The sequence below is a fragment of the Lagopus leucura genome, unplaced genomic scaffold, assembly GCF_019238085.1.
Source record: "Lagopus leucura isolate 7727_CA_CO unplaced genomic scaffold, USGS_WTPT01 Super-Scaffold_100004, whole genome shotgun sequence".
In the NCBI taxonomy this organism is placed as follows: Eukaryota; Metazoa; Chordata; class Aves; order Galliformes; family Phasianidae; genus Lagopus; species Lagopus leucura.
The window spans coordinates 58,057-73,771 of NW_024962264.1; the positions used below are offsets into that span (position 1 = coordinate 58,057).

Sequence of the window (15,715 nt, forward strand, 5' to 3'; positions counted from 1 at the left end):
AACTCCCATGAGCTTCTCTGTTAGGCTGCTATAATTCAAGGATCATTTTTCTAATTCACTGCGAAAACAGTTTCAAGAAATTTTAATCTTGTTCCCAGCCCATGCCTCACAGTTTTGATGTCAGTACCGCTCTAAGGATTTTAGACTGAGGGCCAGAACTGAGCCTATAATGGAAGCTCTCTTTCAGTCTTGAATATAGAGTAGCTACTTGCTGCCCAACAAAATTGCAGGATACTCAATCCAACTCTTTCCAGTATCCCCAACACAATACCTTCATATTCTTCCCCAAAAAGGAGTAACCCAAAGTTTCCCCTGGCCCTGAAGAGATAATTTTATGAAACTCTTCTTATAGCCTCCCTTATTGATGGGCCTGATGACTGAAAATCTCTCTGCAGGTACACACATTACAGCTTGCTTTTCAGTAACTATCTCATTAACTGTGAGGGCTAGATGGAAGGATGCTTAAAATTCTGTGTTTATTTACAAATTAAAAAAAAGAAAATGAGGAAAGTGAGGAAATAATTCAACCTACTGAGGCAGTGGATGTGTAAAGCCATGGTGATCCAAATGGGGTACATTTTTTTCTGTTGCAGTGTGATATTCCAAGAATTTGTAGAGAGGTATGTTTTCTACAGTGAGTTACACTCAGTAAGTAAGTGAGTTACACTCAGTAAGTCAGTAAGTGAGTTACACTCACTACAGTGAGTTACAGTTAGGTATGTTTTCTACAGTGAAACTTAAAAAAAAATCCACAAAAAACTTTAAAGTACTATAAATGGTATTTCTATAAAGGCCTTCAGGGGTGAAGCATGCTAAATGTTGCTAGCATAAATCCTGCCATGTGATGCTGATGTGGTGTTTGGCAATGCATGCAGGTTCTCCAAACCCAGCTGGATACCTTGCTTGAAGGACAAGAGAGCATTAAAAGTTGCAGCAACTTTACAGCCCAGGCCCTCAACCATGGCACCGAAACTGAAGTGCTGTTGGTGAAGAAGCAGATGAGTGACAAACTGAATGAACTGGCTGAGCGGGATTTCCCCTTGCAGCCCCGTGAAAACGATCAGTTGGACTTCATAGTGGAAACGGAAGGCCTGAAAAAGTCCATTCACAATTTGGGCACTATTTTAACCACCAATGCTGTTGCCTCTGAAACAGTTGCCACAGGTGAGGGACTGCGGCAGACTGTGATCGGACAGCCCATGTCCGTCACCATCACCACCAAGGACAAAGATGGGGAGCTTTGTAAGTCCGGGAACGCTTACCTCACTGCTGAGCTGAGCACGCCTGATGGAAGTGTAGCAGATGGAGAAATACTTGACAATAAAAATGGCACTTACGAATTTTTGTATACTGTTCAGAAAGAAGGGGATTTCACATTGTCACTGAGACTTTACGATCAACACATCAAGGGCAGCCCATTTAAACTGAAAGTGGTCAGATCGGCAGATGTATCCCCTACCACTGAGGGGGTTAAGAGACGTGTTAAATCTCCTGGCAGTGGTCATGTGAAGCAGAAAGCTGTGAAAAGACCTGCAAGCATGTACAGCACTGGAAAAAGAAAAGAGAATCCCATTGAAGATGATTTGATCTTCAGAGTAGGTAGGTGACTTCTCTGCTAACTACTGCCATAAGCTAAAGCAATTCGGGGAAATTGGATGAAAATTTCCCAGTGTAAAATTATTTTAAGATTAAGGTTCTAAGTAGAGCAACCTGATAATACTTCTAGGCCTCTTAATTATTACACATATACATTTTAAAAGCACATGTTTCAGACATTCTACTGGCAAATATTTAGTTAGAATTGGGGTTGAGAAATGCATACATCTCATTATCATAAAAGATTTTACATGGCAGAATAACAAGACCAATGCTGCAGATTTGTATTGAACTACTACTTTTAAAAATTGTATGGCAAGAGACAAAGTAGGAGGATTCTGTCTCTAAAATGACTGCCCTAGACGTTAATCTAATTAATTAACCAGGATCTACATGTTAAAACCTATGATCAAACATAGTTATTCCTTGATGTCAGCATAGGACAAAACTATGATTTCCTTTATTTGTTGTTTGTTTCTTTAAAAGTGTCTTGTATTTTTTCCTGCTATCTAAACATGTTTCCTCCTTCATATAATGTGGTAGTGTCTCGAAGTTTGTGGGTTTCTAATGGTTTGTAAAATATAGATGCTATTTATTCTGATTTTCTTTCAGCTCTTTTGGGGTAATCTATTTTTAAGCTACCATAGTTTATACGTTATACAAATAGTTAACTTATATAGTTAAAAACAGCAACAACAACTTTTCACTTTGCACAACTAAAGAAGAAAACGAAGTTGACTTCCGGTATTATACAAGTCTGTATATCACATTTGAGCACTTATCAAAAAAGTAGCTTCAGCTTGAGCAGAGCCTCCTCAACAATAGGCACTTGGTTGTCCAAAGCTGGTAGGTGCCTTTTGTTAATTTAATACCCAACATTGCTTTGCCTCTAGCAGGAGGGTGTTACGATCGCAAAACCTATTGATGAGTTGTTAAGGAAAAAAGCCTTGCACAGAGGCAGAGTAATCAGGTCTGGACTCCTGCAGGAATGGAAAGAGACCTGTGGCTTTTCCCAAATATGATTTCACTGATAATGCTGGTTAAGAGCTACAGAGAGTATGTATAGAAGTTTCTGAGATTTTCTGGGCACCTTGTTTTAAGACAAGGTAAAATGAGTTTAGGATGATGCCTGAACCCTGCCTGAAAGAAAACGTTTCTTTGATCTCTTCTGGAAGTGGTTGTGCCACATCATACGATAGAGCATATGCTAGGTTGGATGAGCAGATTTGAAGTCCTGAAATAATTTTAAAACCTTTAGCATTCTTATTATAAAGCTTTCAGTATGGCCTAACATGATTTCAGGTTGTGATTTCTACTTCTGTATCCCTTGTTTCTAGTATCAGCTTCTAACTTAACTGCCAAATAGTGCTATGGCTCTAGTTGGTTGCTGTTGTTTTAATGATTCTCTCTACTACACAGTGAACTCTAATACAGTCCTGAATATTTTCTGAAAAGTGTGGTGCCTTTTCATTGTGATGCAATCATGACTGTGTGCTTTATTTTGGAGCTTTTTCTCCTTCCTTTTCCCTGTCTTTCTGTGTCCTCTCATTCTTCAAAGAAAAAAAGAGCTACAGCTGCACATATCTCACAGCTTTTCCTTGAGGAGAGCCCTCAGGATTTTCCACATTTGAGATGTTATTGAAAAACTGAACTGAGAATAACGCTTAATCTCACTCCGCATTTTGTTCTTGGCTTCTCATTTCACAAAATGATCCTAGATAGTGATGTTCCTGTGGGATTATATATGCATCATCTGAGCAGTCTCTAAGGAGTTGTAGCTGTAATGCTCTAGCTTTTTCATACTCTTCCAAAATCTGTGTGCTTAATAAACTAGAACTTCTGACATTTGCGCAGGGATTGTCTTCAGGAATTTAAGATTTTGTTTGGCTCCAGTTTCTAATTACTCAGGACACTTGAGGTTTGGTTCATTTGTTGATGAAGTTATGCAAAATGAAGTTTATTGCTCTTTTCCAGCACAACTGTGTATCTGTTTGGATCCCATTGTTGAATTCCTCTGATAGCCCTGGCCAAATGTGGATTTTTGTTTAAAACTACGGAAGATAAAACTTGCACTTGGGTTCCAGAGGTACATATGGCTGTGCTGGAGAATCATACTGTAACATTCCTATGGCATCCGAGTATATGGAGCGTGCTATTGTACGTACGTTGAAATACGGGCTTTTATGCAGACCTTAATCAATCAGCTCCTAGCAGAAGATCATTCCTGTGTGAATATCAACTTTAACACAGTGTTAGTGCAGATAAATGTTTTCATTCATGGGGAACTAGGCATTGTATCATTTGCCAATTCCATAATATTCATTGCTTTTAAAATGACGTATGGTTCTGTTCAGACTTTTTAAACCTCAGGGTATTGACTGCATTCGTACAGTTGTGTAATGCATTAATTAAAAGGACAGAGCATTTCTTGCTTCCTTTTCTTTCAGTTATTTACATCCTCAACAAAAACCAGGCATGATCTTTAAGAGTGTGTCCATGCAGTTCTCATGTTCTGAATGTTTCAGCCTGCTGAACTTAGTACGTTAATGAAAGCATGGAATCGTAGAATGGCTTGCATTGGAAGGGACTTTCAAGATCGTCTAGATCTAACTCGCAAGCAAAAAAATCTATCTTTGTGGCATGTAGTAAGTTTGTGCAAACAAAACCTGTTTGTGATTTCTAGAAAATAATTGTTGCATATGGTGTTTACTTCTACTGCAAGGGGTAGAAAGCATTGAAGTGAGAGGAAAAGCTCTTCTGTTGCTCTGCTCGTGTGCCTTAGACCTATGCTGAGTAGAAGTGAGGGATGTTTGGTAATAGCACTTCCACCCTCCCTGGTAAATCTTGGCCATGTTCTCCAAAGGAGAATTAAGAGCCATGCATGGGTGGCTACTCTTGTCCAGAGCCCCATCTGGTGCTCTAGCTCTGTGCTTTGGTATTTTTTTTCCGTCACTTTTCACGACTGGGTTCTTTGACTGCTTAGCAGTAGTGGTGCCATTTCCCACTTCAACTGCATTTTCTCTTTCTTTATTTATGCCTGGAACTGGCATCAGGCTCAGCCAGATGGAGAATTGGCTCTCTGCTGGAAAGTTCCATTTTTCTTTTCCTTAGCGTGTGTTTAGTTGTCTGTTCAGCATGTAACTGAGCATCTAAATTTAGCTAAATTTAATGAGTAACTCACTCTAATTTTAAGGGGGAAAAAAGCACCTTTAGCAGTACATTCTGTCAGCTTCCTTACTAGGTATGAATGTCGTCATCTGGGCTGTTATCAATACTGAAAGTGAAGAAGAGGCTGTGAATTTACTCTGTGAGAACTCATGAACAAAGCCTGTGTAATAATAGCTGTCATGTATTTATGGCTGATAAAGTCTGCAAATTCAAAGCAGAGTTAGGTGGAGCAGAGGTGCTAGACTTAAATTTGACAAATAATAAATGGTGAGCTGTGTGTAGGTTTTAGGGAAATGTTTAAACTTTCTAGGGCTCATACTTATTATTAAATTTTCTCTAAAGACCTCTTGCTGACACTCTGTAGTGATTTTTCCTGTCTGCAAGAGATGGGGCTGTCCATGAATATGTACTTTTTAAGCAACTACAAAAACATAAATAGGTTCTGTGCGTAACCATCTTGAAAAAAGAGTGAAATTTTCTAACTGCAGTTAGCTCCCTTGTATGCATGGTCCAGAGGAATTCTAGCTACTCAGCAGGAAACAGCTTCTTCTCTTTCCATACCCTTAACTCCTTCCTTACTTTTCCCTACCCAAGCCACCTTACAGCCTGGCTAAGGGCATTGGAGAAAGAATGGACGTATAGGTGTAGCTGGTTGGCATTCTGAGAAAAATCAAAGCCAGGAAACAAGAAGACAACTCTGTCATACCCGTCTGTGCAGCCTATATGTTGATCTTTCCATACTGTTCAGTTTTATCTTTTTTTTTTCAATGTTATACAGAGAACAGACCCAGAAGAGTTATTTGATGGTGTAGGTAGGAAAGAAATGGTAGCTATACAATATGCTATGGGTACTGCATCCTCTCAGCTCTCCCATTAACCTCTAATCTTTCTGAAGGATTTTTGTGTCATTGAAGACAATCCCTTTCTAATTGAGAGGGGTGGTATGCTGCTTCTGTTTTAGGAAGCTGGTAAGTCTAGTTTAGCAAGCAGAGACATCATTAGCCATATCAGCGAAATTTAGAAAGCAAAACCACTTCTGTTACTATGAATATAAGGAATGTACATTGTTCAACAGGTTCATCCAGATGGCCAGCACTTACAAAGCAAAACTTAGTTGCATGATATAATTTTTAAAGTTTCCTGTAATTTTAATAGGTCTTTTTATTTTTTTTTTTTCCCTTCTTCTTGATGAGATTCAACCTGGCCTGTACTATGCAAGAAGACTGAAATTGTGAAGTGTTCTGGTTGTGCTGCATAGTCTTGAGCTGAAAATGGCTGCCCTTTTGTTGAAATCATATCTTCAAAGCAAAATTAATTGGTTTGTGCAGGGTAAGCTGAATAATACTCAAAGGAATTAGATAGGGATAAATCTAATCTGATTGTTTATTTAGAGAGCTGTTTACAAAAACAGTATAAAAGGAACTGTTCCGCAGCTTCCTAACTGCTCTGCTTGGCCTTACCTTTTGAAAACCCTCCTCTCCCAGTCCCATACAACTTGCTGCAGAAGTTGGAGTAAAATGTCTTTTGTTCTGTTGTGTCCAAACAGTAGCTCAGAACAAGAGAGAGACGGGTCTGGATGAAGACAGAGACAAAAGATTCAGGCTTTCATCTCCATGCCAGGCTTCCTGGGGAGCCCTGCAATACCCCAGACCCTGATTTGGTCCCTAGATTGTCCTCTCTCCCCAGCCCTGTGCATATGAAATGTCTCACCAGGCTAAGGAGGGATGGGTGACTGTCCAGAGAATAGAGGACAAAGCATTGGTTGCCTTGATAGAGAAGGGAGGTATCTTGCAGTAAAAGATGCTGATGTATCTCTCAGGCAGGTATGTTTATAAGGAGGGAATCTTGGCTTAAAAGGAAGGAGCTGTCATCCTTTGTTGTAACAGACATGGTTGCAGGATCCTGCTTTTCCAGAGTGCTTACATACATTACCATAAGATTTCCTCTCACATGAGATACTGGTGTAGTGAGTTATTCAAATTAGAAACTTCAGAGTTTCCTGTTCTCTTCCTGAACTTAACTTAGGACATCAGGTGTGTTTCACTGGCCTCATCTTTCTCCAGAGAGATTTGTCCCCTTGTGGAAGGGACTGTACAGAGGTGTGCAGAACCTGTCATGGTCATGGGTTTAATAACTGCAGAATGCTGTTTACGAGGGTATTGTGCATGGAGCTGATTTTCATCTGCACACTGTTAGTGAAGTACTGTTCCAAAACTTACTATGAAATGTGACTATGGCATTCCTGGGTGATTTCTTCTTCTTCTTTTTTTTTTTCTTTTCGTTTGGTGTTTATCTGTGAAGTCCCAGTGAAGAAAACTCTGGCCAACTCTTTGTATAGATCTCTCTTACCGTTAAAAATGAATATTTTTCTGAGGAGGAAGAGCATACATTCCAAAATGGCTGTGCTAGTTGGTTCCAGATGCTCTAGCTTATGCTTCCTCTTTTCTAACAAGTGTTTTTCCTTTTCTCTCAGTAGTATAAGGAATGCTTCTCACTTTTCATCCCTTTTCTTTGGCTAAATGGCAAAAAGGAAACTCACCATTAGCAAATTGTGGAAAGAAAAATAACTGCATGCATCCTTCAGGCACTGCTCAATAAAACAGTACACAGAAATGGCTCAAGTGTGGGCAACATAATTGGTGTGTAACTCACTACTTGCTTAACATGTAGTTTCTCCTTGTGCTACAAAACTGAAAATTGCTTTGCTGAGAAAGAGGGAAGCGTGCCGAGTTCAGGAAAGTAAGTCTTGAAACAAAGAAAACTTCTCAGCACCAAGTGCCAAGGAGTTAAATGTTGTTTCTAGCCAGCGACAGAAAATATGCACCCCACACTCAGAAAGAAGGATTTTTTCAGAGCATGTGCATCCCTGGTGAAAGTTAAGTGCAAATTAGAGCTAACGAATGTTGTATATTGGGAAGCACAGTCAGAGCAGTTTTAATAATTGGACTCCAGAATATTTAGATTGACTAAAATAAAGTACAAGCTTTTCAGTTGAAACCATATATTGAAACCAATTAATGCCTCATACACAGATGGTGAACTATTGTGAAAACACTTAACTATGGTAAAATAGCTCTGCGTGCAAGCCTCAGAATGAACTGCTTGTGGAATCTTTTTTTAAAAAAAAAAATCATTCATTATGAGTAATTTTGTGGTTGAAGATTGTAACTGCAAGCTTGTCTAAAGACCCCTGAGCCTTCTTTATGAACACAGCAGGAGTTTGAATACTGTTAACGTGCTCTATGTGCAGTTTGGATCAGAACTTCAGTGCTGACCTTTTAAACACATCAGTTTGATTTGTGACTGTCCTCAGACTGTCGCAGAGCAAACAGCTAAGTAATAAGGCATTTAAACTTAATGAACTTTTGTGAACACTTGTCTTTTTGTAGGTCCTTATCCCATTAGTCCCCTTGATTCTATATAAATCTCTGTTTAATTTGTTCTGGATAAAAATGAGACCTGTGTGTATGTATTGCTTTGTAAGAACAGTCTAAAGTCTCTGCGGAAAGATTCAGTCACCAGATTTTGGTCTTCATTGGCATCAAGTCCTAGTCATTCAAAAACAGTTTTTCATCATGGTTTTCTAAGAAAACTTTTGCAGACTAAATCAAAACTGAATAGCAAAACTGAATGGCAAACCTGTCTTGAAAAGGCCTCATTCAAAGCAGTCACTAATACATTTTTTTTCCTCAATTTCTTGACTTCACAGAAGAGATTTAGGAATTGGAGTGAACACTTGTCGATCACCCAGGTTCTCGGCTTTGTCTCTGTCTGTATGCTCCCTGCACTGTACTGTACTGCATCATCGCCTTCTCACCTGAACAAAAGTCCATATTTAAAAAAAAAATCCAGAGCTTGTGAATAAAACGTTTTCCTTCTCTAGCAAGAAGCAAATTGTGAAGGTGCCTTGTTTTGTGAAGGCCACGGTAATTCCTCTGTTGAGGGTTAAATGGCATACATGCTAAAGAGTAAGAACAATCTCTTGTACTTAGAATTGGGATCTGTTACTGCCATGGTTCTGTATTGGTGATAAGAACTCTTGAAAATAGGCATCCATAGATCAAGGATGTAATAAATAACTGTACTGGCTTTTAGTTTCTAACTTATTTATATGCTACCTAGCCTGATTTATGTGCTTTGTGTTCAATTTTAGGCACCAAGGGAAGAAACAAAGGGGAATTTACAAATCTTCAGGGTGTAGCTGCATCTACAAATGGAAAAATATTAATAGCAGACAGCAACAACCAGTGTGTACAGGTATGCCACTGTCAAGTATTTGTCTGGTTTTTTTTTTCCCCATACCTTTGCCTTATTTATTTTCAGATTTTGTGCAACACAATGCCAGAATGCCCAAGCTGCTTATTGTCTATTGTCATTCCATCCTCTTGACTTGTAGCTATCTTCTTCAGCTCTACACTGTATCAAACATGTATGTCAGAGTTTATTTTCATTCCTTTTTATGCTTGGCAGTGAATGAAGAAAGTAGACAGTGCAATAACCTGGAAAAATGTATTTTTGTAAATATTGCTTCACACTGTAAATTCATCAGTTAGTGTTTCAAAATATAGGACAAGATGCCACAAATATAATTTCTTAAGTGAATACAAGTAAAAAAAAAATACACACATAGATACTATCTTCAAATGACTTTTAGTCTGCGTAATGGACTTTTCTGTGTGATAGCATGATAAAATCATTTCTGTGTTAGATCTCAAACACCCAGGATTTCTTGGCTTCTTTAACCTGTGTGAAAATCTAGCTGTGTTTTCTCCTGCCCGTCATACATGTATTCATGTTGACTGTTTTTTTTTTTTGTTGTTGTTTTTGTTTTTTTACAATTAACAATTTGTTGTCACTTCTTAGGCTGCTATGTGGTAGCAGTGAACAAAGCAGTGGTGTGTGACTTGTTCTTGAGTATGTCAGAACCAGAAAGCCACCTGCAGTAAGAACTTATTACCAAGCATTTTCAAAGAGAGTTTAATATTCATCAGTGCCCTCAAAGGTTGTGATTTGTGGCCCTTTCAGAAGAAGTTCAGTGTCTAATTAATTGTCTAAGGAATGCAAGTAGTGGACTAATTTTTGAGTAGCTGAGATATCTGTCAGGAAGTGGCCTGGTTTCTGAAGTCAAATGATTACATTTTAAAATACTCTTTTAGCTTCTTATCTTTTTATCTTCAAAAAACTTCATTTCTGACTGTGGTCAAGACAGTGCTTCAATTTCCTCATTTCTAACGCAGGAATAACACCACTTCCTTTCAACTGTCTTAGAGGGATATCATGAACCATAGTTCACTAATGTTTGTAAATTACTTTGAGATCATTCAAGAAACAGTGCAGTGTAAGTGCCGAGAACTTCCTTTTTATAAAATCAGGGTCCAGGTGGAGGCCTCTTCTTACATTGGGCATATTGCTTTGAAATATGACTGTGTAAAAGCACTGAACGTTCCTGACTGTCTGCCTGATCACAGTGCTCATTAGTGAATTCTAAACTGTGAGCTCCAAAACATAGATGATGCAGACCTACTTTTAAAACTAATGTTTTCTGTTACAGATATTTTCCAATGATGGCCACTTCAAAAGTCGCTTTGGCATAAGAGGAAGGTCTCCTGGCCAGTTGCAGCGTCCAACAGGAGTAGCTGTGCATCCTGGTGGTGACATCATTATTGCAGATTATGACAACAAATGGGTTAGCATATTCTCATCAGATGGAAAATTTAAGGTATGGCTTACCATGAGAACTCCCCTGAGATTTCTGTCTTGCAAAGGAATTCAAAGTACCGTTGTAGGGATTTTTTGTGTGTGTCAGGAAATGGCACTGTTTGTTACTTAGTACAAACTCCATGGTTGTGATGTGTAAATGCATGGCACATCCATGTTGTATAATAATTAGGAAGACACCTCAACTGTGCTGCCAATGTAATATCAAGTAGAGAGCATATGTTCCATTCTGCAGTCCTGAGCACTAGGTATTTGTCTGCCCTTCTGCAGCTTACAGTTGAGAATAGCTAATGTAATCAAGTGTAGGTGGACTAGACAAACTCATCATTAGTAGTTTGATTATGTATAAAGCTGTGTGTGTATATGTAGGTACACACAAGACAAACACAAAAACTTTTGAGAAGTCTTCAGTGACATATGGAAGGGAAATGTAAGGCAACTGACTGTTAACTGTGTCCTCTATTTTCTCCATGCATATCAACAAATCAAGTGCATAATTTATATATGGTCCTGTTAGTGAATGCAAGGAAGGGGCAATCCAAGAGATCAGTCTGGTCCTATAGCACAGTCAGGAGTATCTTATGTAGGGTGTTGTGCAGTAGAAAAGCTGAAGGGCAGGAAAAGAATTACTTATTTTCAAAAAACAAGTTCTGAGTAGCGTGTGCTTATTTTCATATGAGCCTGGATGCTTTTTGTGGCAATAAAATAAAACAACAGCTACTGTTCTACGCTAATGCTTGTAAACCTGCAGTATTTATCATGTCTGGGAATTGGGTACAATTCCAGAATTAAAGCTTACCTCCATTTGGTGCTGTTGTCTGAATGCATATAACCAAATTGAGCGATGCATGCTGGGCATAGCTCTCTCTAGCAGAGATTAGCATCACTCTGGCAAGTTAAAAAAAAGAACCTCCAGAGATATTTCTACCATAGTTCTACCATAGTTCTAGAGATCTGTTTTGGAGAGAAACCACACGTTTAGCATTTTCTGGCAGCCTAATGACAATGGGCTCGGATCCTGATCTACTCACGTGGCTGTGAACAGATGCCCTTCTTTTATTAGTTTTCACAGAGTGACAAATGCTGTACCAAATAGCAGGTTTTGCTTGCAGAATCTCCCATTTGAGAAAGACACTTGTACACTTCTAACTACACAGACTCAAAGCTAAAATAAAACAATACTAGTATGCAATGCAGTTGTGTCAATGGTTTACGGGCTGGTTCGGCCCGGTTCCGTGACGAGCGGGGCGGAGGGATCCGCAGATCCGCGCCTCCGGAAAAAAAAAGGAAACAGGAGACCCCAGAATAATTAAAACAGCGGCACCGATCTGAGGAGAAACAAACTAATTCACTAAGTATATTATCGGAATGCAAGAGAACACACTATAATACAATATAATCAGAATTGAAGCTAATAAATCAAATATAATGAGAGAGAGAATGTCCGAAAGGTGGATAGGCCTCACCACAATGCTGAGGTGAGATGCGCAGTCCAGTTGAGCAGCAGGGAGAGGGGAGCAGTGTCCACGACGAAGGGCAGGCGAGAAAGAGAGATCAGGCGACCTTGCCAGGAGTTAAACCTCCTCTCCCTGACCGCAAGGTCCCCTGGGGAATGTAGTTCTTCTTCTCTTCAGGGCAGGTACCCAGGACTTGAGCATTGACAGTTAAAGTCCCAGTGCCCCACATGATGTTATGATGTGGAATACCGAAAGCCAAAAATCACAAAACCATGACAAGTTGTTAAAAAAAAGATTTGCATTTGCAGGGATGACATGATCTTCCTTGTTGAGTAGTTTTGAAAGTGTACGGCTACTCAGGAACATCTGTGCTTTGGCTGAAAACAAAACAAAACAAAGATGTAGTTATTTAAGAATCCAAACTTTCTGAGTAGTCCAAGTGTGATATAAATAATTATTCACATATTTAATGTGGACTGTTTTGATCTGCACATGGAGGAGGGAGGGCTCATTTTCCTTCCTTCTCCAGCTAGGCTGTAAATCCTACATTGTGGATGATGTCAGCTCTGGGGGAAACAGCCATGGCTGTGGAGGAGCCACCTCTCTCTGTCCAACTGGGAGTCAAAGTATTGGGAAAAGAAAAGACAAAAAAAAGAATTGTGGTAGTTCCTCCATCTTTGAGCCTAGCTTTGGTTTTAGTTAATATATATATTTTTTTGTTAGACTGTACTAGCTGTGTAAAGTCAGCAATGTTTGTGTGCATAGTGCATTGGACTTAGCATTTCTTGAGACCAGAACTGATTAATAAGAGATGAAACACTGATGATAGAAAATACTACTTTTAGATTTCATGCAACAGATAACATTTATCTGAAAAAAAATGAGAATATTTGTAGATGCATCTTTTACATGGAGGGCAGATTGAAGCACAGGACATATATAACAGGTCTAGCCTGTGGAAATCTGGGAAAAACAACATACAAGGTCCCTGTCTGATTAAAGTAGGCAAGGTCTGCTGGAATGCACAGATACACAGGAATAAGCTTCACTTCAAAGGGTAGTGCCCACAAGACACTTTGTGTCATTTGAGATATTGATGGCCTGCTAGTTGTTCACTAAGCATTATCAGGGGTCTTTTTTGAACTTATTCTATTTAGTTGTTGTCTCCTTCTTTCTTTATTTACTGTCCTTTAGCTTCACAGCTTTTTAATACTCATGTGAGCCAGAAAGCAAATTTCTCCTGGAGCCAAGCCCAGGCATTTTCCAAACAACAGAACTGGGCTGACTCATCCCAGCAGTTTCTGCCAGGCAGAAAAGTGTCACCTTCCTCAGCTGCTGGTAGCAACAGAGGCAGAGCTCTGCTTTCTCAAGGCTATGAAGCTGGCATAATGCAGAGTTTGGCAAACCCTAAGCTAAGATTGCACCAAAACATGAGTCTCTTAAAATGAAAGGCTGCAGTATTGCCTGCACAATGAAGCATCATACAGGGTCTTAGAACTGGAGGTTCTGTTTCTGGTTTATGCCATAGGTCTTACAGGTGCTGCTGATATTGCATTTAATTTCCCAGTGCTGTATTTTCCTCATTTGTAAAAGCTGGATAACAGTGGTGGCTTCCTCTGTGAATTACTTTCAAATCACCTAAAAAAACTGTTACAGAAAGCATTAATTGCTAGGCTAAAAAGAGAACTGAAGCAACAGTGTCAGCTGCTGTGCCAGTGAAGTTCAAACCTAATGAAGGAAACGGAGACAAGGGGCACAGAACAAATTGTGGTCCGCTGAGGAGAGAATTATTTTCTTTCACATCTTAGGACTCTCTTAGACAACACCTAAGATTGCCTGTTGTTAGCCAAACAGAGTTGTAAGTTGAGCTAAGACATCAAATTATGATGGCTGGGAAAAGATGGAAGGAAATATTTTATCTATCAGAGTTTCATTTTCTTGTCTTATTAAAGGGGTTAAGAAGGGAGCTGCTTGATGCTGGCTGCATATTTAGATAGAAATAGTTCTGTGTGGAGTGTGATAAATGGTCACAATTCAATTAAGACAACCCTACAAATGATAAATCCATTTATTGTGTGACATCACAATGCGTGATGATGGTTCTATCTCCACATTAGGAAGTTGCAAAATGGGGAAAGAAGGCATATTTCAAGTCTGTAAATTAGTTTCTGACAATTGTGAACTTTTCTGACAGCAACAAGATGGGTGGAGTTGAAGCTAAAGCTCTAACACACCTGCATTACAGGGGAAGAAGTTGGTATAATTTGGATTTTTTTTTTTTTTTTTGAACTCTTGGAATATCTCACAAGAGAATATTTTCCATTCTAGTACTATGATTTTATAAACATGTATTTGAAAACCAATCTGAATTCATGAAAGTCTATAAAACATGGAACAAAATGTCCTTGACTGAATTCGATTATTTGTGTTAAAGATTCAGATGGTTCATCCTACTATATTTATTTCTAATGGCAGAAAAGTCTGAGAATACTTCCATTCACGTACTTAACAGCAGTGACTGGGTTTCATAATGCTCTGTTTTAAATAATCACACCTGCAATTCTGAGAAACCTGAAATAAAAATTCACAAAGCATATGTTCAGCCAGACCCAGTGATGTGTCATCAGCTTATTTTCATCTAAACTGGAGACAGAGATTCTTAGTAAAAAGAAGACTTTCAGACTCCAGCTGGGCGTGATTTATTGCTTACTGCAAATTATATTGTGAGTTCTGTCCCAAGAATAGTAATTTTTATTACTCTCTTCAGTGCTGAGTGTCCATTAACACAGTATGCGATTTATTCGTTTTTTTTTTTTCCTCTCATATATATTTATATGATCAGAAGGACACTGTACTCATAAGTCTGAGTTATTTTTCCTTAGGAATCCTGGAAGGCTTCCTAATAATCCTGGTGAGGAGGTGGTGCAGTGCACAAGCAGGCACTCAGGTATCCCTGAGGAAAGAAGGGAATATTTTATTTAATCACTGCAAAGGAAATAAATCTGCTGCTTTACATTTGATTTATGTTGTTGCCGCTTTGTTGTTATGCAAACCTGAAGGTAGATTTGCTCATATCTTTCCCTTGGTGATCACCGAGTCATTTTTAATAGTGTTTTTTTTTTTTCCTGGGGTTATTTTCGTGTGATTTAATTAGGTGTTCATTGTCAAAATATTGAGCAATTTAAGAGAGCATATGTATCTGCACATAAAACAGACATGACTGTTGCACTTCGGCTATGCATAGTCTTGAAGCTGCAAGATTTGCTCCCTGGAGTTTTCTTTGAGACTGAAAGACTGTGTAATAATGCTGTTGACTTCAGAGTAGACAGCCGCAGGTTATCTCCTTTTCTTTATTTTGAGGTGGCTCCTGCTTTTATCAACCCCACCCATGAGAATGTACTGTGGAATAGGAGCATGGGGTTTCCTGAGGATAGTTGAGCTTCTTTAGATACTCACGTAGTTGTCTGCTTTGAACACACTTGGAAACTGAACAAAATGAGTTATGTTAATGGATTTTCACCATGCTGAGTAATCTGTCCTGCCTTGATAATCAGGGACTAACACAGCTTTAGCTACTCACATACACTACGTAAGGATGGAATGGCCCACTGGGTCCATCAGGACCAGCCCCAGCTCCAGCAGGGCCACCTGTAACAGCTGCCCAGGCCTATGTCTGGGCAGCTTTGGGAGATCTCCATCCAAGGAGGAGACTCCACAGCCCATAGGCTCTCTGGGCAGCCGGTGCCAGGGCTCCAGCATCTACACGGCACAGAAGT

The 15,715-nt window shown here is 39.2% G+C and overlaps 1 protein-coding gene across 9 annotated transcripts in view; it reads left to right on the top strand.

The window, feature by feature from the left end:
• Positions 1-15,715, top strand: part of TRIM2 (tripartite motif containing 2) — a 101,301-nt gene that overhangs the window by 57,711 nt on the left and 27,875 nt on the right. For all 9 annotated transcript variants that reach the window (XR_006178784.1, XR_006178783.1, XM_042870586.1 and 6 more), the window contains 3 exons: positions 876-1,599; positions 8,918-9,021; positions 10,316-10,483. Coding sequence is in view for 7 of the 9 variants with exons in the window: in XM_042870586.1 (XP_042726520.1) it covers positions 876-1,599; positions 8,918-9,021; positions 10,316-10,483 (996 nt within the window). In the remaining 2 variants the exon portion in view is untranslated. The remainder of the gene's footprint in view (positions 1-875; positions 1,600-8,917; positions 9,022-10,315; positions 10,484-15,715) is intronic.